Source organism: Watersipora subatra, chromosome 1 (assembly GCF_963576615.1).
Source record: "Watersipora subatra chromosome 1, tzWatSuba1.1, whole genome shotgun sequence".
In the NCBI taxonomy this organism is placed as follows: domain Eukaryota; kingdom Metazoa; phylum Bryozoa; class Gymnolaemata; order Cheilostomatida; family Watersiporidae; genus Watersipora; species Watersipora subatra.
The window spans coordinates 67,688,080-67,714,257 of NC_088708.1; the positions used below are offsets into that span (position 1 = coordinate 67,688,080).

Here is a 26,178-nt window from a genome sequence, read left to right on the forward strand (position 1 = left end):
TGCCAAGATTATCCACGTGTACCTAAAATGTACACGTGTCAATACAATAAACACCTTGAACTAAGATAAACTATGGCAGGAGCGCAAAGCCAGAGAAATCGATGCAGGTTTGAAGATAAATATAATGAGGTCTTATGAGCAAGACTGCCTGCTGTTGGGAGTTTAATAGGCGTTGGTCTCTTCTTGTTAGGGGAAAGAAAGAGGGAAAAAAGTATGGGCAGCATTTTGAGTGATATAAAGTCAAAGAAAGACTTTTTCTTCCATAACAAATTTGTTGAGTGTTAAGGTAGAATAATACATATTAAACTCTCAATATTGTTGATTTCTTCTACTATTTGACACAATCAAGTGTTGTAATTGATTTAAAGCTTAGCGCCAAAAGTTATAATCACTGGTGCCTGAGGGCAATTTTGACAGTTGGCAAATAATCATTAACCCTCCCTGAATTGGGTAAGTTACTACTTCATTACAACCTGCAACCTTTGTAATGGCAAATAAGAACCTACGTAATAGAAAGAAAAGTACTGATGACGATAATACTCGTACCAATAGTGATATCAGTAAACAAATAGCTGTAATGGTACTATGGATAGAGAGGAAGTTTAGCTCATTGGCCAATCAGATTAATGAGGTTAGCCAAAGAGTTCCCACCTTAGAAACAGAACAGGCAGAGCATGCCAGATCTAACATTTTATGATGAGAAGATTCATTAATTGAAACAAGCTGTATCAATCAAAAATTGTAGCTGAGCGTGACACCATGGCTATATCTAATGTGTCAGTCACTTGGCTATCTAATTCTATGAACAAAATGGAACAGGAATGTAACCTTAAAACATTAATACTAGGAGTTTCAGTAACCAATAAAGATAATCTGTATACATTAATAGAGAAGCTCTCTGACAGCCTTGAGGCTTCCTGTTCAATCGCTAAAATTAGCAGCTTATTTAGAAGTAAATCTAAAGAAGGCACTTCAAGACCTCCTTCAATAATTGTAAAGTGCAATGACAGGAGCACCCATTATGCCCTATATGATGGTAAAAGCGTATGATGAAAAATATTGTACTTTGTAACTACTAAACTCCTTGACATCAATGATTCTGACAGCAAAGCATAAATTATATTAACGAGCAGCTGGCAAAGGAAGAACTAGAAATATTTTACAAAACAATGGAGAGAAAGAGAGCACTTTCATAGAAATATGCATGAACTTATTATGGTCATAGTTATATGCGAAAGAAGAAATCGTCTGATGTAATACGTGTAAATACTGCTAAAGACTTCATTGACCTGAGCTAAATACTTGTGTATGCAAACTATTTATTTATTTTTATTATTTTTATTTATTTTATTTTATTTTTTTAGTGGTTTTTTAAAATAAAACCTAAAGTTAAATATTTGTAGTTTCTTAAACAAATTTGATCAATTAGAACTAACTTTCGCATCTCTAGATGTTGAATTTTTGTGTATAGTACTAAGCAAAGCCTGGTTGAACAAAATACTTTGTTAAATCAGTTTACCATAGAAGAATATAAATTGTTTTGTAGCTCCAGGACTACTGGACAAGATGGAGGGATTTGTTCTCTGATAAATTGCTCTCTGATAAATTGGAAACTGGTTGCAGGATGGCGGTGTTGGAGGGCACAGAGGCAGTGCTTATGTCTTTGGTTTCATCTTTTGGTGCGTCACTCTCATTGCTAGCTGCTTACTGCTCGCCTTTTGGTATTTTGCCTGTTTTTCTTAATAACCTTGAAGCCTTATGAATTGTGGGTGACATTAACATGGATTGCGACAATTATGTAGACTACTACTCGGTTCTTTTGGCTTTTACAATACAATTTCATCTCCAACAGCATAAGTGAAAACAGGGAAAGTCTTATGCACCATATTATCACAAATTTTATAAAATGGAAAATATTTTCTTGTACAACTGATTCAGAAATTTCTGATCATCGTGCTGTAGTTATATCGATTGATACCTGCATTTACCCATTTTGCGCCATAGCTTGAAAATTGACTACACATCTCTTGAGCCAAAGCTTTCAAATTTTATTTGGAACAAAGTTTACAATAATAGTAATAATAACCAAAGCTTTAATGTTTTCCTTAAAGTTATAACAGATTTAACAGCAAAACTAACAAAAATTCTTTTAGAAAGCAGTGGATGAACTGTAGATTGTTTAAACTACTTCAAAAAAGTAAATTACACAAGCTCTGTAAACACGAACCTTTAAATACACAGCTTTTATCTAAATATTGTAAATTTAGTAATTATGTTACGATGGAAATTTTGCAGGCCAAGTCAAAATCTTATCATAATGAGTATGAAAAGTGTAAATTGAATGTAAATGGCAAATGAAAATTTTTAAATAAATTTTGGAAACATTATTTTACAAGTTCCAATCTGGGACCTACAATCATAGATGTAGGAACACCAAAATTACAGAACTCTTTAGAGATTTTTAAATGTATTAACGACCAGTTTGTCAATATTGAAGAAGAACTTGCACCAAAACACCTTGCACCTAAATCTCATGTAACTTATGAATTTTTTTACAACAATTACAAATATCTAACATTAACTTTAAGTAGGAGCACGTCTTAGAGGATGATGTAATAAAAGTGATAATTCAGTTAAACATGTAATAACATTTCTGTTGACTCTCATCTGTAGCACTGATCTCTTGCACTGTTTACACTCATCGACTACTAAGGTTGCTTACTCTCATATATTCTTCCACCCTCCACTACTCAAAAGATGAAAGCCAATAATAAAAGTATGATCAGGGGCTTTCAAAAACCATAAACATGACAAGCAGCTTCATAAATGCTAGATGTAATCTTTTAAACAAACCTTTTAATCATTTGGTTATTTAGCAAGCATGGAGTGTAACGCAGTTTTCATTATTTTTATTGTGTAGAAAGTCTTCTAGGTTTAGTTGTTTAGTTGTATTGACTTAGTGTATTACATGTGACATTGTAATACAAAGGAGTTGTATTCCCTAGGTGAGAAAAGACAACTCAATAGAAAAAGCTCATGCCAATTTTTGTTGGCGCATACAACTTAGTACTAGTACGGTTATCGGAGACGGACTGTCTGGTAGATTAGACTGAGAGTTTACTTTATGATAGGAGCTCACTAACAATTTCGCAGCTGAAACAACAGTCGAAAAAATGTTTTGCGCTAAGACGATTGTTACAACTTTGAAGGAGTAGTTTCTTAGTAATAACTTATTGTTTAAACCATTTTTGAAATAAATTATTTGTAAATTAATTTGTCATCAAACAAAAATTTGCAAAGTTTTTTTTGTAATAAGTTTATTTAAAAAAATGTTGTTATTTTTTTTAAAAACTATACATTGGAATAATAGTTGCTAAACAAGAAAGGAGACTAGAAGGTCCGTTGTTTTAAAGCTATAACAAAGCATCCATGTTTTAATAAACATATGAGACAGTCTATACCATGTAGTTCTTGTTTTATTGTATTTTCAGGATAATTAATATTCTTGTACCTCCAATTTGTGTCGGTAAGATTTGTTTTTATTTATAGTAGACATGTTTTTATTTATAGTAGGCATGTTGCTAAGTCTAGGCGACAATTATCAATGAGTTGACTACTGATAGCCTAAGTACACAATGTAGAAAACAAAATTTAGAGGTTTGGTATTTTTGGTACGCGTTTTGATGCTTCTGCTAAGAAAGTTTATTGATAACAATATAAAGAGAAAATACCAACTAGACCAGTTTGAGCAAATCATATGAGCTACCATATTGCACCAGAACGATCCCAGGGACCTAAGGATGTAGATGAAAAGTACAGCGATTACTAGGGTTCTTCTTGTGTATATAAATCGGAGAAATGGAATTCATAATCAACAAACAAGTGTCTATCAAGTTGACAACTTCTAGCAAAATAATCTGTGATGTGAAAACGATGACAAGCAAACGATCACAGTTGTTGACTTTTACAAAATATAACGGTGGCATTTTCGCTCATATCGGAAACTAAATTCTAAAAAAGAAGTCAAGAAATGCTAACTATAAACTGCAAATACAACCCGCTGAAATGCACCCACCATCAACCCAATACCAATCACTCAATACCCAATATAATTTGGTATTGTAGGGTGGCATAAATTGTCAGATTTAGCATCATTGCTGTCTATCACTATTAATGTTAAATATACACTGGGTTTATTACAGTTAACAAACAATTGACAGCAAAGCAACTATAAATGCTATTAATTACAAACACTCGACAGTATGATAGGACAATGTCAATAGCATCATGATGTCTTATTGATTGATAGTTTTGTGTGCGAATTTCACACTAACAGTTAGCTTTGGATATATATCAGTACGGTCCATTCTCGGTTTTCAAAAATCTCAAAGCTTGAACAAATTGATGTGAATTTTTTTGCTTCAGATGCTAAAAAAATTTGAAACTTGAATAACTTTGAGATACATGGAAGAAACCTGTTGACGGGACTTAATTTTCCAACTGACACTCTTTCTGCATCTCATTTTTTGTATTCAACCACTGTCCACAGACATATCTGCTGTGATTTATTAAATGCTTACTGTGTTTTACTGATTGACCAAATCCTAATCAAAACTTTGAGGAAAGCGCAAGTAAGAACACTATCGATGAAAAACTATTAAATTTATAAAAACAATTCGATCCTGGTAATCGACCTCTTCTGTAGTTGGAAAAAAAACTGAGTGTGATCAAAAAATTGTAATTTTAAATGCCTTTAAAATCAACCATCAACCAGAGTTTTGGTGGTTGATCATACTATATGGCAGCTAATTTGACCGCATAGTAATAATTAAAAGACAATGAAATATCGTGGTCTCTCTTTTCTGCCCTTTTTCGTTCACGACTATTTAAGTAGCGCATCCTCTTGACCAACTATACCATACACAGTTTGCATTCTCTTTGCATCCCCCTTCCCTTTTCACCACATTCATTTTTGTATGTCATTACACTGCTCTCCAAAGGCTAAACTGATACAACATCGTTTATAAATATTCTTTATTATATTTTTCTCTACCATCTACACTTCCAAATTTTTGATATTGCTTAAATACATGTTTGGTACAATTTTGAAAACAATTTGAAACTTTCTGGCTTTAGACTGGAGTAAAATTATTACCATTGTTTCTTAGAGGGAAAAGTTCTGATTGTTGACTAACCGGGTGTCGAACATCTCAAATGAGTTTTATGAGTCGACTACCCTGGTATCACTGTAATTAGTAAAACTGGTGATCAACTAATACCAGGGTTGTGACCATTACAAAAAAATCATAATTGCGCCACTGAAATACTTACTAATGCCCAGATATAGAATGCATTGCAGCTGCAGTAAATTTTTGCCTGGATATCTATGTAATTGCAGTAGCAGTAGTAAGCATGTCATGACCATGCAGTATAATCGCATTACATACTTTCACTACTGTGCAGTTCAATACATGCAGTACAACTATTTTGTAATGCACAGTAAGTAGTGTTGGATTCAGTACGAGCGTTGTTAGTCCGCGTTTCACAGTGTTAGTGTAGGTGTAGTAGGAACTTTGGTTTTACACAGTGCATTGATGCACAGCACATTAATTTTTGGTAAAAATTTCACAAAATTAAGTGATTTGATTTGGTTACAACCACAATGCAATTGCAAGATGTGGATGCTGCTCAAACTTGTGTATGAGTTTGCAAACAACTTAGTCACAATTAGGGTATATGGTTAAAATGAGATTCTATTGTGGTTTTAATACAAATTGTTAACATAATACAATACGGAGACCATAATTTCATTTGTTGGAATGATTGTAATGCCTGACTACCTATTCTGAGATGATATGGAAGTTGAAGAGCAAACTTATGAGCTTGCTCAACGTAACATCTGACAATTTTGTACCATGCAGGACAGATTCTTCAGTCAGCTGTGTCAGTTGATCTACGGTATTAACTTCACGCTAATGCGCAGCTGTAGTACACGTGCAGTTTCAAGTTTTGAAGAATGCGCATTCACAGTATCAGGTCATAGAAGTAAAATGCGTTATGGAAATGAATGCGCGGTAGGGGTGCAGTGGCAGCAAATAAATGTCTACTGTGCATTGGAAGTTGTAATGCACTGCAAAATTACTGCGTACTGCACTGCGATGGCTCAGTCCAGTTCTAATATGTCACAACCCTTACTATTACTATGTAGTAATATTTTATATTTTATTAGTTAGGGTTACACTTGGGCTAATGACGGTAATGGCATTCTCAAAAAGGCAGTGAGGTTGTTTAATGATTAGATTTAGCAGCTGTTTCTTGGTGAAGGTCTGTCTAGTACTAGGTACTTAGGTAAATGTTAGTGGGTAAAGTTAGCTAGTCCTACAGTTCCCTCAATAATGGGCTGGTTAGTACTACTCCCCTTCTGTGAATGCCTGGCTAGTACTACAGTTCCTCAATAATGGGCTGGTTAGTACTACTCCCCTTCTGTAAATGCCTGGCTAGTAATATTGTCTTAGTAAAGGCCAGGCTAGTAATACTGATTTGCAGTAAAAGTCTAGCTAGATTGGACTCAGATCTACTTAATACTGCCTTGCTGCGAAATTTTCCTAACTCATTCGCACCCAGGCGCGAGTTAACTCGCATATTTATAACGTTGCTAGGCACCCAACGCGAGTTAACTCGCGTCTCAAATTCACCAACTCCTTGCATCGTTATAAATTATAAAAGAATATTTTTGATTAGTTAGAAAAAAAATTTCTGGCCAATCAGACAAACTTTAAAATATGCCTCAATGACTTCTCTGGCAAAAGTTATAACCCAATTAGTACACCCATCTCGATATCTACCAAAACCGGAAATCATCGTACGGGCTTGAAATTTTATCGTTCGTGATAAATTTTTTTTTAATTCCAGAAGTAAATATGCAGATTCAGAAGTGGTAAGACATTGAAAGATTGCATAAATCAAATTAAAACATTATTTTTAATGTTTCAAAGTTTTTATTAACTTTTAATTTTGCCAGTTTAAATCGTTATGCTCAAATAAAAATGCACTTTTCGGGCTGTCAGCCGTAGTCAGATAACGTTATATCATTCAGTTTCGATAGGATCATATTGATTCTTAAGCTGTCTATAAAGTCTGAAAAGTCAAAAACGAAGTTATTGAACAAATTTTTATTATTTGAAACATTTTCATCACGTTTTATTTAAATTATATTGGCATATAGATTTGCTACGCTCGTGTTTCAAGGATGATACTCGCGAGGAAAAGTTCGAAATTAGAATTTCATGATTTTCATGTTCATGACTAACTGCATATGTATAAATAATATTCATAACTATGTATCGTATGTAATAACTAAGTAATTTTAGTCACTTGGTATATTTCCAATTTTTATGGTACAAATCTAACTTTGTTTCAGCAAAAGACAATTTTTTCAAAATTTGAAATTTCCTGAAACTACCTTCTTTGAGGCACGGATCTACATAAAAGGGATATGAGTTGTCTATATGAATGTAGTATAAACTGAAAGAGGAGACTTGGCTGGTTCTTGTGAAACTTGTATGCGTAAAGTTTGTCTCCTGTAGTAGTAATTTGAATTACGGCAACTTTTTGAAAAATGAGTGGTATTTGGGGCTAATCGCCTAGAAATTAGTCGGGTGCGAATGGGTTAAACACTATCCTATCGGGAAACTGCCTAGTATGCCATCCGATAGGCTATGCCTGTTTTATATGCTAGCCAATAGCGAAACTATCTAATATACTATCTTAAAGGGAACTATATGTACTAGCTCAATATACTAGCTTATAGGAACTATATAATATTCTACCCTATAGGGAAAGTGTCTAATTGAACTAGGAAAGTTTGGTAAATGTTTTTGGTTGATTGTAAAAATATGTCAATGCATGGTACGTCGTGGTTTTTGAATCCGTTTTTATCTATCTATATGTAGAGCCTCGCCATTTGATTAGGTGAGGTTCCTACAAAATACACTGTTAGTGAAGATGAGGTGTGGACCTACATAAAAACCTATTTGGTTATGTAACGCCTGCATACAAACTGTAAAAGCTTCAGAGATGATGCTTATACTTCCACATTGTAGCAAGGCTGTGTCTAGCTGATTTCGTAATGATAATGGAGACATTGAATAGCAATGGCAGACTCGTTAGTCTTTGAAAGTCTGCTATGCTACTGCTGGCAATATAATTAATTCAGTCACAGCTCTCCGTCTACTGTAAAAATATATGAATACCGCGTAAGCTCTGAGCCAGCTGCCAATGGGAATTGATGAAGCTAGTTAGCACCTAGCAGTAAATCAGTAACCTTGCACTTTGTGTATGCACTGACTATTGGTTTGCTTCTAGTTGTAGCAGAAACATCTATGGATTTACGTACCACTTGTTTCGTCATCATCTTGCTTATCGTGGGTAAGTCATAAGTCACAGGTCTATGAATTTGATCTGTCAGTTATCTTCTTAGTTCCCTGCTGCTGTCAGCAGCATCTAGTCTCATCTTTTAATGACCATCTTGTCTTTTTGGTTTTTCAGGGATAAAATCGAAGTGTGAAGATGGGGTAAATCGTGGTGGAACGATTGCGTCTCAACGGATCGTCTGTGATTATAGAAAAGGGGACCCCAACCTTGACATGCAAGAATTTGGGGGAGAAGTAAATTGGCTAGGTAACGGGTCTGTAGAGTGCCTAAAATATAACAGCGAAGAAGTAATCTTTTGTATGGCCATCATTAAGTCTGTTTTGGAGACAGATGAGTATGGTAATGTTACAAGACACTTCAACGCTTCTACACAAGGTAAGAAAACTTAAGCCCATAACATGTAAAAAACAGATTACCAACTTTTCTTTCATGGCCTATTATTATTAAGAATCATTTTTAATCTTGTATAGATATGACTAGCATCTTTACTTGCCTCTACATTGTCTCTTCATTCGGTCAGACAAAGTATCATACAAAGAAAGTCTGATATCTCATTTTTTCGTTTGTACCAGTATCTTGAGGTACTCATATCATCTATCAAAACTTTGAATACAACGAGCTTCTGCAACAGTAACCTTTTTTATACACACACTTCCACGAACTCATTGTTTATTTTTTCTCTTAATTTATTTGAACTTCACAAAAACATTTTTCTGATGATATGAAGTTCAAAAGTTAGAATGGTAACTGTTGTACAATAGATGCTCTTACAACGTAAACAATCCATTCCAGGAATGTTTACGGTATAGGAATTTTACGTTATAAGAACAGTAAAATACATGTAAATTGTCTAATCCATTCCAAGATCTTTCCAAACTCACCCCTTTGACCATACAAAAAGGAAAAACTAGCCTTAATTTTTTAATGGGCTGTACCATACCATAACTGCAGTATTATTGGTTTGCATTGAAAACTTTTCTCTTTTTTTCAATCAATTTCACCGGTTTTATAGACTAAGATTGCGGTTATTATACAATAAATTGATGGAGAGCGCACATCTTCGACGTTCATTTACAAATATTTACTTTTTTTTCTAAACAGCGAAGTATATTCAGCAAAGTAAAATTAATAACAAATATTTTATACGTCTACAATAAAGCAACACAAAAAATATTTTTACTATAAAAAGTGCGGTGTCTACCGGTCCGTCGTTTATCTGTATCCAGGGTTCAAGGTTGGAGTAAAAGATAACTTTCGGCGATACTCCTAACTCGTGACATAACAGATTAGTAGACCTACGCTGTAAGCCCTGTACAAATCAATCGCCTTCTAGTATTCACAAACAATTACGCAGTTACCTATTCTCTGTTTTGTCGACACATCTGACGATCTATAACGGCGAACAAAAATGTCATAGAAGTTGTATATATAATAGATATAACTCTATATTACGTCTTTTTTCTCACATGTTCAATAAAAATAACTTTTCTATACGAATACCTTTTTATTATCTGTGCAATGCTGGTAATTCATCTAGTCAATTATATATACAACTTCCATGACATTCTAGTTCGTCGTAGTAGATCGCAAGATGTGTCGACAAAACAAAGAATAGGTACATTGTTTCATAAATGCTTATAGGCGATCAATTGGTGCAGGTTTTACAGCGTCGGTTTATCAACCTGAATGTCACGAGTTGTAGTATCGTTGTTAGTTATCTTTTAACCTAACCTTGACCCTAGGATGCGAATAGACCATGAACAGGTAGGCGTTCCTCTCTTTATAATAAAAATATTTTTTTGTGTTTTTTTATTGTAGAGGTATAAAATATTTGTTATTAGTTGTACTTCGCTGAATAGACTTTGCTGTCCAGCAAAAATGAAAATCGTAAACGAATGTCGATTGGTTTGATAAACTATGGATGTGCGCTCCCATCAACTTATTGTAAAATTACCGCAATCATCATCTATAAAACCAGTGAAATTGATCAGCGAAAGGAGAAAAGTTGTCGATGCAAACTAAGGATATTGCAACTACGGTACAGCCAACAAATTACAAACTTGAGACTAGTTTTTCCTTTTCGTATGGCCATAGGGGTGAGTTTTCCTTCTCGTATGGCCATAGGGGTGAGTTTTCCTTCTCGTATGGCCATAGGGGTGAGTTTTCCTTCTCGTATGGCCATAGGGGTGAGTTTTCCTTCTCGTATGGCCATAGGGGTGAGTTTTCCTTCTCGTATGGCCATAGGGGTGAGTTTTCCTTCTCGTATGGCCATAGGGGTGAGTTTTCCTTCTCGTATGGCCATAGGGGTGAGTTTTCCTTCTCGTATGGCCATAGGGGTGAGTTTTCCTTCTCGTATGGCCATAGGGGTGAGTTTTCCTTCTCGTATGGCCATAGGGGTGAGTTTTCCTTCTCGTATGGCCATAGGGGTGAGTTTTCCTTCTCGTATGGCCATAGGGGTGAGTTTTCCTTCTCGTATGGCCATAGGGGTGAGTTTTCCTTCTCGTATGGCCAAAGGGGTGAGTTTGGCAAGATCTTAAATCAGATTAGGCAATTTAAATGTATGTTACTGTTCGTATAACGTAAAATCCCTATAACGTAAATGTTCCTGGAACAGATTATTTACGTTGTAGGAGCATCTACTATATATGTTTGTATGAAATGTGGGTAGGCAGCTGTATTCGTATGTAGTTACGCACACCTTCGCCGATAGGGCAGACTGTGGTCTATTTAATTGGTTTTAACTTACATTGAAATATGAATAAGTTGTTGCTGTCTGTTTATAAAATTCTCATAATGCCTTCTAACTGTATGTAGAGCATAAATTTAATGAAAACAGGTTTTTCATTAAATTAAGGTTGGGTACTCTGAATATGAAAGCCACAAGTATGTTCACGGTGAACTAATATCTTTACTTATAGATTAGTTCACTGTGAGCCTAGTAGTGGCTTAATAGTTCAGAGTACCTAAGCAATCATGAAACAGTTACCCAAGATTGTTGGTCATTTTATTACAAAAGATTTTCATCTGATGTTTGCTTAATGCAGTGCATGCAAGTACTCTGAGGGTGTCCCCTGTTCCAATGTCATAGTTCAGCGTATACTGAGTAGTGAGTAGGTACATGTAGCTATGAGCTCCCCTTTATGCTGTCAAGCCTTGGAAAGGAGTTATCTGAAAGTCCATACTCGTTTATCTCAGCATCATAAACATTTGTATTTATAATGCAATATGATTATGCCTGTGCCCATGCATATTTCGTCATCAAGTCTTGACATGCCTGCAGGGTGCTGGAGCGCAGGTTGCAATGTGCATGATACGTGCCCGGATGTTGATGAATGTGTCTCAGAGACTAATGACAAAAGAAAGGACTCAGCTACAATGTGTTGCTGCGGAAAAGATAGATGTAACAGGGATGAGAAGCTAAGACTCGTAATTCCCCAGCTTGAAGTGTACAACAGCACTCGTGGAGGTAGGCTACTTCATCTAGCCAACTTGTTGAGCGCAAAGCATCATTCCATCCAGTTGGCTTGAACTAACTTGCCTAAAAGAAAGTGCGAGGAGTTAGTCACAATATCTACTTTACATTCACCTACAACCTAACTACAAAGGATTCCATCTATCAGTCTAGATGGCCAACGGTTGATTTAGTCACAAAGGGACATGTTGATTCTGAGTGTGACTTACTCTGATATCTTTTTTCCCTTCTCATCTGTGCTATCCATATTCTGTTACATCTCTGTTCCTTCCCATCTGTGCAATCCATATTCTGTTACATCTTTGTTCCTTCCCGTCTGTGCTATCCATATTCTGTTACACCTTTGTTCCTTCCCATCTGTGCAATCCATATTCTGTTACATCTTTGTTCCTTCTCGTCTGTGCTATCCATATTCTGTTACATCTTTGTTCCTTCTCGTCTGTGCTATCCATATTCTGTTACATCTTTGTTCCTTCTCGTCTGTGCTATCCATATTCTGTTACACCTTTGTTCCTTCTCGTCTGTGCTATCCATATTCTGTTACATCTTTGTTCCTTCTCGTCTGTGCTATCCATATTCTGTTACATCTTTGTTCCTTCCTGTCTGTGCAATCCATATTCTGTTACATCTTTGTTCCTTCTCGTCTGTGCTATCCATATTCTGTTACATCTTTGTTCCTTCACGTCTGTGCAATCCATATTCTGTTACATCTTTGTTCCTTCTCGTCTGTGCTATCCATATTCTGTTACATCTTTGTTCCTTCCTGTCTGTGCAATCCATATTCTGTTACATCTTTGTTCCTTCTCGTCTGCTATCCATATTCTGTTACATCTTTGTTCCTTCTCGTCTGTGCTATCCATATTCTGTTACATCTTTGTTCCTTCCTGTCTGTGCAATCCATATTCTGTTACATCTTTGTTCCTTCTCGTCTGTGCTATCCATATTCTGTTACACCTTTGTTCCTTCTCGTCTGTGCTATCCATATTCTGTTACATCTTTGTTCCTTCTCGTCTGTGCTATCCATATTCTGTTACATCTTTGTTCCTTCCTGTCTGTGCAATCCATATTCTGTTACATCTTTGTTCCTTCTCGTCTGCTATCCATATTCTGTTACATCTTTGTTCCTTCTCGTCTGTGCTATCCATATTCTGTTACATCTTTGTTCCTTCCTGTCTGTGCAATCCATATTCTGTTACATCTTTGTTCCTTCTCGTCTGTGCTATCCATATTCTGTTACACCTTTGTTCCTTCTCGTCTGTGCTATCCATATTCTGTTACATCTTTGTTCCTTCTCGTCTGTGCTATCCATATTCTGTTACATCTTTGTTCCTTCCTGTCTGTGCAATCCATATTCTGTTACATCTTTGTTCCTTCTCGTCTGTGCTATCCATATTCTGTTACATCTTTGTTCCTTCACGTCTGTGCAATCCATATTCTGTTACATCTTTGTTCCTTCTCGTCTGCTATCCATATTCTGTTACATCTTTGTTCCTTCCCGTCTGTGCTATCCATATTCTGTTACATCTTTGTTCCTTCTCGTCTGTGCTATCCATATTCTGTTACATCTTTGTTCCTTCCCGTCTGCGCTATCCATATTCTGTTACATCTTTGTTCCTTCTCGTCTGTGCTATATATATTCTGTTACATCTTTGTTCCTTCCCGTCTGTGCTATCCATATTCTGTTACACCTTTGTTCCTTCTCGTCTGTGCTATCCATATTCTGTTACATCTTTGTTCCTTCCTGTCTGTGCAATCCATATTCTGTTACATCTTTGTTCCTTCTCGTCTGCTATCCATATTCTGTTACATCTTTGTTCCTTCCCGTCTGTGCTATCCATATTCTGTTACATCTTTGTTCCTTCTCGTCTGTGCTATCCATATTCTGTTACATCTTTGTTCCTTCCCGTCTGCGCTATCCATATTCTGTTACATCTTTGTTCCTTCTCGTCTGTGCTATATATATTCTGTTACATCTTTGTTCCTTCCCGTCTGTGCTATCCATATTCTGTTACACCTTTGTTCCTTCTCGTCTGTGCTATCCATATTCTGTTACATCTTTGTTCCTTCCCATCTGTGCCATCCATATTCTGTTACATCTTTGTTCCTTCCCGTCTGTGCTATCCATATTCTGTTACATCTTTGTTCCTTCTCGTCTGTGCTATCCATATTCTGTTACATCTTTGTTCCTTCTCGTCTGTGCTATCCATATTTTGTTACATCTTTGTTCCAATTTTGTACTAGAATGTTTTTGTTTTTGCAGATGCATCTGTTCGCCCTACAAATACAGCGCAACAAAAAATATACATCGCAGTAGTCATCGTCGTGTTGTTGTCTTTCGGGTCGGTAATTGGAGTCATCTGCTTCTTCGTGTTAAGGAGGAACCGACAGAGTAAGGAGAAAGCGCTACAGAGGAAGATGGACCGGTATAATTATGATATGAGGATTTACTCTACAGAACCACCCGTAGTCAACTATGATGATCTGGTGATGGGTGCCTGTCTTCACCGTGGCCGCTTTGGTGATGTATGTCAGTCCTATCCAGTCTTGCTCCCCCCTAGCTGTAGGCATTCGATATGCATATTCCTGAATGTGAGTGCTCAATACTTGTGCTCAATCTAGTAAGTGCATCACAGTAATTGGCACAATAGTGAAACTATATTGTAACCTTAATCAAGCAATGGTTCAAAATTGCAAGCTGCATTAGAGTTTTGCGACCTTGTTAATTTCATATCATATCTTGTGAGATTAGAATTAATGTGTAAGGTTAAGTGTCTCTCTCAGGAAAATCAGAGCCCTTCCTACATCCTTTATGTATAATAACTCCTATATTTATTTTTAACTAGATGAATGCCCGGCGTTGCACGGTTAATGAAAATATTTTTGCTCAGAAAATTCACTTTTCATCAACATATACAACATCTGCCATTCTAATTGTTAAATGAAGTTGTTTGTTTATTTCTGTTTACTGTGTTTATTTCTGTGTAATGCATACTGTACGAGCTGCAGTGCCTACTACAGCTCTATACTGATTGCAATAATCTTGCTGCCCATGTTAGTTTAAGCATTTTTCTTCTGGCCAAACTTTCTCTCATAATACTAGCTGAAGTGTTAGGCGTGAAGCCATGAAAGAATGGCATGTGTAATGAGTATGTGCACAAGTTATTCCATAGTATAGCCAGTTGGACAGTGTAGCGTATTGGATAATGCCTGTCTGTAGAGCTGGAGTATCCAAGTTTAAATCCAGTGCACAGCGGATTTTTCATTCCTAAAACTGTCACTATAACTGGACAGACCAACTAAAGACCATCAAAAACAAAACGGAAGAGAGACATTGAGATTTATATATAGACTAGCTGTACAACCCGGCGTTGCCCTGATAATAAACAAAGACTTTGGACAGAAAATTGATTTGTATTTAACATATAACAACATTTGCCATTCTAAATTTCAAATTACATATCATGAGAAATGTGTTTTGTGTAGTTGAAATAAATTAAGGGAGAAAATAAACACAACTGTAAAGGTTTTCAAACTTTTTCAAACAACTGTAATTCCAACACTTAATATCCTGAGGAAAATGTTTTGTGCAGGACAACTACATGTAAATTAAAAATAAATAAAACGACTGTCGAGGTTTTCAAACCACTGCAAATTTAAAATTTCATAACTTTCAGCGACGTATATCTTTTAATAACGTACAGTGGAACCTCGGTTCTCGAACATAATCCATTTCAGAAGGTTGTTCAAAAACCGAGTTGTTCAAGATCCGAAACAATTTTTCCTATTAGAATAATTGTATGTAAATTTTAATCCGTTCCAAGACGAGAAAACAACTTCGGTAAAGTATTTTTTCAACATTTCACACCATAAACTGTACTATATACTGCATACCATAAATAAAAATGGGTAGATATAGATAGTGTTTAACTTTAATAAAAGGTTTTTTATTTATGATGATGGAAAAAGAAAACAAAAGTGAACATTCCGAGTGTTTTGCTCTTAAAACATCAAAAACATTTAAGGCTAAGATACAATACCAAAAATTGCAGAAATTGATAATGAAACAGAAAAAATGCAACAGATCAGTTACATCAAAAATCTTAAGAAAAAGAAAACATAAACAACAATGGCATGTTTATTTCACATCTTTGAAGGAGAATCCTCCTCCAAAACAATTCAGGGTAACTCGACTGGAGGGGTTATCTCCCTAGCAAATTTCTTCGGTAGAGAAGACGTCCCAGATGGTTCCTCCCTTTTTTGTAAAGAATTTATGAAGCGTAACTTGCTTCTCCATTTGTTAACGAATGTTTTCATGCTGCTTCCGGAGCTGTTCTAATTCCAATGCGCATGCTCTGGTTTGGTAGAGAACCAAATTTATGTTCGAGATCCGAGATGAACAAATCTCAAAATGTTTGGTCGAAAACCGAGTTGGTCGAGAACCGAAGTTCCACTGTATATAATCAGTATACAAATCGCCAAATTTTAATTTCGGGAGAATCTATTGTTGATAACGTTTTGCTAAAAACAAATTAGCCCTAGTACGGTGATGACGAAAAAGCATCGTGTTTCATAGAGCTAAAAGAGTACGAAGAGTTTTAATTAATACGTCATTTTTGTGTGAAAACGGGAAAGGATGTATACGTTATGTAATATGTGCTATGTGGTCTCGTGGTTAGAAAATTGGAATGCAAACCTGCTATCGCATTCTTCATGAGTTCGAATCCAACAGAATGGGGAATTTTAAAATCAAGATTTTAATAGCAATAGCCGGAATGACACACAGACAGACATACTTTGAGAAATATATATATAGATTCACCTCGTTTATTGACACTCATGAATGTCTGGCCAAAAACTGAAGCAGTATGTAAGCTAGATTCACCAACGAAATGCGTGTTGCAATTTATGAAGTGAAAATAATTGTAAATCTCAGTCATTTTATTGGTTCACAGCATACTTTTTTCGGTTGCAATACATCCTATTCACTCATCACTAGGTGTTCCGTGCTAAGCTCAATGACCGGGAAGTCTGTGTCAAGTATTTCCATCAGCAGCAGCGCCCTCTGTTCATCACTGAGAAGGAGATCTACATGGTGCTGGACAGTCAGGTCAAGTCGGTTGTCCAGTGTATCGCCTGTGATGAACGCTCTCATCCAGATGGCAGCGTTCAGGTGGGCTTCTCCACATTTGTGTGTCATTTTTAGCCAATGTGTCAATGCTATTTGGCACAGTTTCAGTAATCGTGATCACTGAGTATCATAATAGACTCCGTAGTGCATAATGATTAATTAGTTCCTTTCGTATTTTGGTTATTTTCTCCCACTATCATTCTTCATGCAACTGTAGCCTTGAGCAAGCCCATTTGATACACAGCTTGTATAAAATTTTGTAAAGTCCTTCGTTTCTCCCACTTCTCTTTTCTAAGAAATGAAGTGGTCTCAACCATCTTTTAATATGTTTATGTTCGCAGTACATGGTGATCATGGAGTATATAGAACTTGGTGCCCTTGTGTCTTATCTCAAAGAAAACACTCTCAGCTGGAGGGAACTCTGTAGCCTAGCCCAAACTGCATCAGCAGGCCTTGGTTATCTGCACTCAGAGAGCATAGTAAATGGTAAGACCGCAGTTGTCAGTAATACTATTTAGTACATATCAGCTTATGCTTGCCAACGTATTGTGTTGGCTAAGGTATTATGTCGGCTAAGGTATTATGTCGGCTAAGGTACTATGTCGGCTAAGGTACTATGTCGGCTAAGGTACTATGTCGGCTAAAGTACTATGTCGGCTAAGGTACTATGTTGGCTAAGGTACTATGTTGGCTAAGGTATTATGTTGGCTAAGGTACTATGTTGGCTAAGGTACTATGTTGGCTAAGGTACTATGTTGGCTAAGGTACTATGTTGGCTAAGGTACTATGTTGGCTACAGTACTATGTTGGCTAAGGTACTATGTTGGCTGAGGTACTATGTTGGCTGAGGTACTATGTTGGCTGAGGTACTATGTTGGCTAAGGTACTATGTTGGCTAAGGTACTATGTTGGCTAAGGTACTATGTTGGCTAAGGTACTATGTTGGCTAAGGTACTATGTTGGCTAAGGTACTATGTTGGCTAAGGTACTATGTTTGCTAAGGTACTGTGTTGGCTCAGGTACTATGTTTGCTATGGTACTATGTTGGCTATGGTACTATGTTGGCTAAGATACTATGTTGGCTAAGGTACTATGTTGGCTAAGGTACTGTGTTGGCTAAGGTACTGTGTTGGCTAAGGTACTGTGTTGGCTAAGGTACTATGTTGGCTAAGGTACTATGTTGGCTAAGGTACTGTGTTGGCTAAGGTACTGTTTTGGCTAAGGTACTGTGTTGGCTAAGGTACTATGTTGGTGTGGCACTACTGGTATGCTGCTGTGTATCCTCCAGCCATTAAAAGCTTCTGCTGTTTCCATATCAACTTGAATGGTTTAAATCCAAATATAGCCGCTGCTCAATATTAATTATTCATTTTGATGAATTGCAATGCTCGCAATTGATTGATGGCATTAAATTGTGGCGGGTTTGTCATACAGTCAAACTTCGATATACAAAGGTGAGCCCTGGTAAAAATGCTTGTTTTTAGAAAATATTCATGTGTTGAAGCAATTATTTTTGTAAAAATGCATTATATTATATTCCATTTAATTGGTTTCATTTCTGAAACATTTAATAAAAATGCAGGTAATCACAAATAACATTAACCCTTTGGCCGGTTAAAGAGTTTTCAGAACTTTTGTTTCCGTGGACAAATTAATTTTGAAAAAATTATCGGTGTTTTACATTCTCTGTTTTTGCCATAACTTTAAAACTGCTTGTTTCATCTTTATGAACACGTATTAAAAGGGACCAGAAGAAAATTTTTCTTAAAATGGTACTAATAATTACTAAATTACATCAATGTCCATGAATTCTTTTGTTGTTGTTGGTTTTAGTGATGAGTGTGATTGAGAAGATTGTTCGTCATAAACTTTAAAACTGTAGTCTGAGTCGAGGTCACTAAGATTTAAATCCGGCCCATTGTCTTCAGATCCATCCACAAGGTGGTTTATAACCTGATCAGAAGACTAAAACATTTATATGGATGATGAAAAAGCTATTCAGCAAAAACATACAATGTACTAGCATCAGAAGACAATATTGTTGCGGTATATCAAAGTCCGTTTCGTAGCTCTGCAGTTTCTCAGTTTTTCTCTCAAAGCCTTGAAAGTAACATGATCAACATAGTAATAATTCTATCAGTCTAATATGTTTTGCTTAAAGTAGTCACTTGTTTAACTTGTTCACTCGGTCTGATACTTCAACGTATATGAAAGCATCAGTATTGAAAAATGGTGACTGCAGTGTCGCTATGCCTGTGGAAGAGTGCCAAATATAAGTGACACAAGTGTCGCTTTGCCTGGCAAAGGTTTAAAGCAAATACATTATATAGAACACTGTCATGACCTAAGTTATATGTAAAAACTGAACTAATACTGTATTGATCAATGAAATGAGGTTTTTATTGCCACTCAACCTTTCCATTCAAGCTGGAGTAACGAAGGAGACAGACCCTTAATACATAGAAGTGGCTAATTTGATATTCTTTACAGTTATGTTTGATTATCATGTCATCTTTCCACTTTCACTCGTTTCAGGCTTTTTTTTCTTGTCATCATTTTCACATTGTACACTGTAACTATTATATATCTCCATACATTTAGATGAATATATCCAAAGATATTTTCTCATCTTTTTTATAACGTTTCGCTTCATTTTTAAAGAAAGCATTTCTTTTTTTATAACTACTAAACTCGCGCTCACTTTCTTGGGATCCCTGACTTTAACACTCTGTAAGGACAGTATGAAACACTGTTTAGGTAATTCAAACATCGTAGAAACAAACTACATAAAGGAGAACTACTGCTAAGGTACTAATTTATTAAACTTCTATTTTGGTGAACTTTAGAATCTCATATTGGAAATAAGAGATGCAGTCAAATATTCGCTCCAGTTTTACACACTATCTGAATAGAGTTGTATGTTAAGCCGATTTTTAGTTGAGGTTTGGGTTGCATTTTTCTTCCTTTTTGACCTCCATTTTTGCATTGCTCATTAAAGGGGTGTACAAGCATGCCATTGTACATCGAGATATCAACAGTAGGAATATCTTGGTGAGACGAGACCTGACGTGTGCTATTGCCGATATGGGCTTTTCCCTCAAGATCCGTGGCTCCAAGGTGATCAGAGGTAATGAAGAAGAGCTGGCTGAGGATGGTTCTCTCCGTGATGTGAGTAATCCTGTGTGCAAAACTCCTTGGTCTATACAAGAATTTTGCATTTGCTCCTAACTCAACTTTTTATATTGACACGATGAGAGCTGTAGATGCTGTTGCTGCCTGACGTATCTGTTGTTGGCATTAGGATTGTTTCTTCTTATTATTGTTTTAATGGATGTACTTTTGATCACATAGTTCCTTGTCTATACTCTCTTCTCACTCATTGCTGGGCTTCAACCATTAATCTTTTCAGTCTTCGAGAGTTATCATGATCTCGCCGAGTTAAATCGTACTTGTTATGCGTTGAGATAATAACATATAATCATGGAGCCCATCACTCTATTCCAAGATTTATGGAGGAATTACCAAAAAAAATATTTGCAAGGTCTGTAATGCTAATAAGGCGATCACTCAGGAGTGCCATGATATTTCAGTGATAAACAGCAACATGCTGCTTATCACTGACATGATGGTCATCTTTGCATGCTGCCCTGACAATACTTTAGTGTTGTTAAAGCAGAAAACGCGAAATATATGATCTATGACTGGCTTTATGATCTCCTAGGTTGGTCAGTCGGCTGGTCTTGCAATATTTGTGTTACAGCATCTTCAGTATTTCTATCGCAAGTTTTGTTGTTTATAATATTTAATTAGGTATTTTTAATGCTGTTTTAAATACGTTTGGCTGGGACATGAGTAAACCTGGAAGCTTTGAAGAAACCTTTGTAAATGTTTCAATGTCACACAGAGACTTATATACAGGCAAAAATAAGCGTGTTAACTGGAATAATAAGCAGCAAAGCTGCAGTGCGTGCTGTGTATTGAACAGGTTGGAACAGTGAGGTATATGGCGTGCTGTGTATTGAACAGGTTGGAACAGTGAGGTATATGGCGTGCTGTGTATTGAACAGGTTGGAACAGTGAGGTATATGGCGTGCTGTGTATTGAACAGGTTGGAACAGTGAGGTATATGGCATGCTGTGTATTGAACAGGTCGGAACAGTGAGGTATATGGCACCAGAGATTCTGGAATGCGCGGTGAACCTGAGAGACTGCGAGTTATCCCTCAAGCAGATCGATATGTACGCCTTTTCCCTTGTTCTCTGGGAACTCATGACGAGATGCAAGGATATTCTCTTTGGTGAGTAGTTTTTGTGGCTCTTGACCTCCTCACTTTCTGTATCGCATTCACTCAGTTCGTGTCATCTTTACCATACAAAGTTCTTCCTTTTTAAGTTTTTATCATATGAATGCTACACTAGGTGGTTTTTATGTATAGCATTCATCGGGTTTATTTTGTCTAGAATTCTCATACATATGCGAAACACTAAAAAGGTAATGAAGTCTGCGGAGTTGAACCAGAGATTCAACCCCATGAATCGCTGGTACACTCTTTTATCAACACAATAGTAATGATCCGCAATTATTGACAAGTACCTACAATACATTGTCTCATGGAATGGTATTTCTATCATGATCTCGCTTAGCGTAGAACTTAATTTCCCTACTCTGCATTCTTTCTCTGTATATAACTCTGGTGCTGATCAACTTGTACTCGAACTCACACCTGTATCACCTAAATGATGGATCCTCAATCCATCATTTAGGTGATGGATTGACTCATCCTCAATGATGAATCTTCAAGTCTGTAACTTCCATGCAAGAAGCAAAAACCTTTTTGTTTTTTAGTTTTTAACGCAGGATGTAGGTTGGTAGCAAGAAAGGCAATCAACTTTAAAAGTTGTCTTCAATTAGGTTACAACTTGATCGTGGAATCCTATTGCAACTGACGTGAAGAGCACAACTTAGCATTCAATGACAGGACAGCATAACTCACTCACAAATCTCCATAAATACTCACGGGCTGCTGCATACCACGATGTGATCGTCATGATAAAATTTATGTTCAGTAACTATACTTGCTACAGAATAGACACAGCATTTCCTAGTTTGTATTTTATCTAATTACATTGTTGTTTTATTAGCGGAGCCCAAAACTTTTGTGCTGCCCTTTGAGGAGAAACTAGGTGCCCATCCGAGTTTTGAGACAATGCGGATACATGTGGCCAAGGAAGGCCAACGACCTCTCATGCCACGCAACATGAGGCACAATGATGCAACAACACTCTTGCGACAGACAATAGAGGATTGTTGGGATGCTGATGCAGAGGCGAGACTCTCAGCCTATTGTGTCGAGGAAAGATTTAAAGAGATGGACTCGCTTATGGAGAAAAAAGGTAGTATTTCATCCGGTACAGTGGCAAAAACATTACTATCAATTTGGTAACTGGTTGTTTTGTTCGAATTTAAAATTGATTATTGCGTCACTTTTCGACATTTTCAAGCTTGCTTTTGCATTCAAATTTTATCCAAAACCGAGATGGTTTTAAAATTTTATTCTTTGGTTTTCAAGTTTATGCTCTATGGCTTTTTCCAATTTGTACTTTTTGATAACACATTGTTAACTAGTTACATTATTCATCCTAGGAGTGCCAATGTTGTCGAAAAATGAAACAAACTATGACAAAAAAAGAGGTTCTTGTGTAGACACTGTCAACCGAGACCGAGATGAACTCTCTCCCTTGATAGGTAGGTATTTCTACTTGTTACTTTCTAACTCTGTTCAGCCCATTAGCATGAATCTCCCCTCTGATCTGTTACACCCATGTAGTCGATTAAGTCGATTGAACAAAAAAATTTATGAAGCCAATTAGGACATCTGCAATTATCCTCGTTAAAGTAAAGGTGAAAAATAAATGTTTGCTCAGGTTATCGTAGAACCTCTATTTAAACGCCAGCTTTAATTGAACTCCACTATAAGAGAAGGGTAGTCAGATGTGTCCATAATGTGGTTTACAACAGATCTGAAGAGTTGAAGAGTTTTCATGAATGATGAAAATACTCTTCAGAAACACCATACGACATAATAGCAGCCATTGTTATGGAGGATTGAAGCCCGTTTTCTAACCTTAAAGCTTTACAGTTTTCTCCTTGGAACTTTGAAGGCGACACCATCAAAATAATTGATAAATGTATCTGATTAATGTTTCACTTAATGTAGTTCCTTATTTACCTATGTCTGATACTTTGACGTATATGAAAAATGGTTTAGCAAAATACTGAGGCCGACAGGATTAATGTTACTCTGCCCGAAGGAGGGTGAATATATAGATGACAATGGCATCGCTTCGCCCTTAAAGGTTGACTTGCAAAAAAATTCACATTACAGTTATCTGGTATCAAAAGGTTCACCATGTCTTACTCTATTGTGTTGTAAGTACAAAATATGTGGAAATGTGATTACAAGCTTTTAAAAGCTCAAAAACCACCAGTTAATCGCAGCCATCACAAAAACGCTTTAGATTGGAATCCCTCTCGAAACGGCTCATATGTGACGTAGTTGAACACGATGTGCTTCTGTTTACACGTTTTTGCAAACAGAAGCACATTTTCATCAGAAGCAGAACATTCGTCGAAATATTTTCACAAATTTACTTCACGCATGCAATAAAACCATATCTATAGTCCTTATGTGTCTGTTTCATTATTATCGTAATCCTGTCACTTTGAGCGCTGATATCTCAAAACCTAGCCTAAAAATTAGTTTTATTTTTTAACCTTAGCTCGAGGGGGTGCATATCATCCTCTGATAAACATGAGGAGGCTGTGGGTCACCTGTGATGGTCGAAAAATGCTGCAGAGGCTGTTCGCGCCATTTTGTGAAAAATATGGGTCACATGATCATATTATGACTAGATGATTAGACCAAACTGAAACAAAACTATAAAGTAGCGAGCACCTATATTTGATACGGGCTTTCCAGTAGAACCCGAAGTGTTTGTCATAATCTAGTGCTACGAGAAGTGTTATATCAAGCCTTTTATTGGCCTTTCATTTCACGTGATAACATCACGTGTCAAAACAATAACCGCGTCGAGTTGATTACATCATCAAAATAAAGGGACTCCAACCTATGACCGTTTTTTTAACTGTTCGTTTTTGAGCTTTTAAGAGCTTGCTTGTAGTCACATTTCTACATATTTTGTACCTACAACACAGCAGAGTAAGACATGGTGAACCTTTTGATATCAAATAACTAATGTGAATCTTGTTGCAAGTCAACCTTTAAAAAGGTTAAAATTTATCTTTCCAAAATTCTGATAAGCTAGTCAAAAAATAAAGCGCCACCCTCTATTTGAATGTCACCTCTAATACTAATATGTCATGGCGCTCAAATAGGGGTTTTACGGTATATAAGAGAATGCTAAAAATTATTCTGTTTAATTTCGGATGGTCTGTGGCCATGCTCTGTTAATACATTCTAGTCTTCGGGACTCCATCTGCTTAGATTCATTGGTTAGTGAAATAAGAAATTGCTCCATCTGTAGAATACTAATTGAAGTAAGCTGATTTCATACATATTTTTGTTGTTTACCATATATCTAAGGTCCAGTGTGCAGTTTATCAGCTCTCTGACATCTGTAGTTTGTTGTTCGAGTCATTTACTATTGCAATTGAAATACCGGTTACAGAGACGGACACACCAGCATCAGAAAGTACCTGCACAACCCTCACCAATCTTGATACCCCAGAGCAAAACAAACCTGATGTGAACATAGAAATGGAGAGAGAACGACTTCTCGGACCCACGTGTGGTATGACCATCATGTTGCATTTAGTTGTGTTTGTTTGGTTGTGCATGGAGTGGATAATGTTTAATCAGTGAAACCTTGAAACTTTTGTAAATCTGGAAGGATTGCATTACTCGACCCCATATTGTGTTATCCAGGCGGTGCTGACCTGGTCGTAGCTTAAGTTGCTTGACTTGATAGTGTTATTATCCTTGTTTTCTCAGGGCGTAACATAATGACTGAGAGAAACACCATGCCAACTGAGGCAGGTCAGGATATGGCTGTCCATGAGAATACTCTCATCCCCCTGAATGAGGCCAAGGCTAGACAGGCAGCTGAGGAAGAAAGGTTCAGAAGGCAGTGGGAAGATACTATGTCCACTCAACCTACAGGTGGGTGTTATGTGACAGTAAGGGTAGTGGTAAAAACCAAGATCAGCACTTTCCAACCCACATCTGTGGAAAAAATGGATGAGTTGAAATATTAAATGAGTTGAATATTATTGAAATATAGAATAAGTTGAAATATTAAAGGAATGCTTGAACCTTTGTAGAGGGTGTTCATACCCAACGGAGTCGTCATTCTGTACAGCTAGACATTCACAATGAGGTGAAAGAAGATGAGCCTCCAGTTCGACCACCCAAGGAGAATAATCTCAATGCTAGGAGGCAGACTAGCCAGCGAAACATTTATGAATCATCTACATCTAGCAATGGTGGTACAGGTGGCACCGTGCCAACCATCCCAGATCGAAGTGGTGTCAGGGTAGGGCGACCAAAGTCACTCAACCTGAACATCGAACCCGATAGTAGCTAGAAAGCCCCCAGATCTGAGCAGTTTTTATGTAGTCATTTTATATACGTAGTTGATTTTTAAATGTACATCTATTGTTACAAGTACTCTATACTCAATGCAGTGCTCCCTTAAAAGGCTTGTCCTAGAGAATGTGCTATTTAATAAGTTAGCTAGGATCACTCATATATCATTTGGTCATCTGATTTTAACTTTAAAGAGAAAGTTGAGACAATTCTCTGTTAGATGATGTATAAATGGACTTGGGCGTTATACTTTTACACTGTTCTTTTATTTTGTAATTTGGTTATGAAGGTAAAGTGCTTTAGATTTGCTTTAGATATGCACTTTAAACATCGACTTCAACAGAAGGCATTTTCAGTCATTTGTAGTTTGAAGCATTTTAGCATTTGTCATTGAATATTCCATAACATTTTTGTCATATGCTATTAATAAGCTAGACTTTTATACAGTGTACAATAGCCAGTAGATTTTCATATATGGATTGGTATGATATGATATTCTTAATAAATATGCTGAAAAAGTTAAATTACAAGATATGGCTC

The 26,178-nt window shown here is 36.6% G+C and overlaps 1 protein-coding gene across 1 annotated transcript; it reads left to right on the plus strand.

Moving 5' to 3' along the window:
• The first annotated feature begins 3,412 nt into the window (after positions 1-3,412).
• LOC137394258 (activin receptor type-2A-like) lies at positions 3,413-26,162 on the plus strand. Its single transcript, XM_068080982.1, has 14 exons — positions 3,413-3,526; positions 8,365-8,427; positions 8,548-8,808; positions 11,714-11,899; positions 14,166-14,428; positions 16,902-17,075; positions 17,375-17,519; positions 20,032-20,201; positions 21,183-21,330; positions 22,175-22,426; positions 22,677-22,778; positions 24,722-24,844; positions 25,045-25,212; positions 25,374-26,162. The coding sequence occupies exons 2-14, from the start codon at positions 8,382-8,384 to the stop codon at positions 25,634-25,636; spliced, it is 2,301 nt and encodes a 766-aa protein (XP_067937083.1). The 5' UTR covers positions 3,413-3,526; positions 8,365-8,381; the 3' UTR covers positions 25,637-26,162.
• Positions 26,163-26,178: the final 16 nt, after the last annotated feature.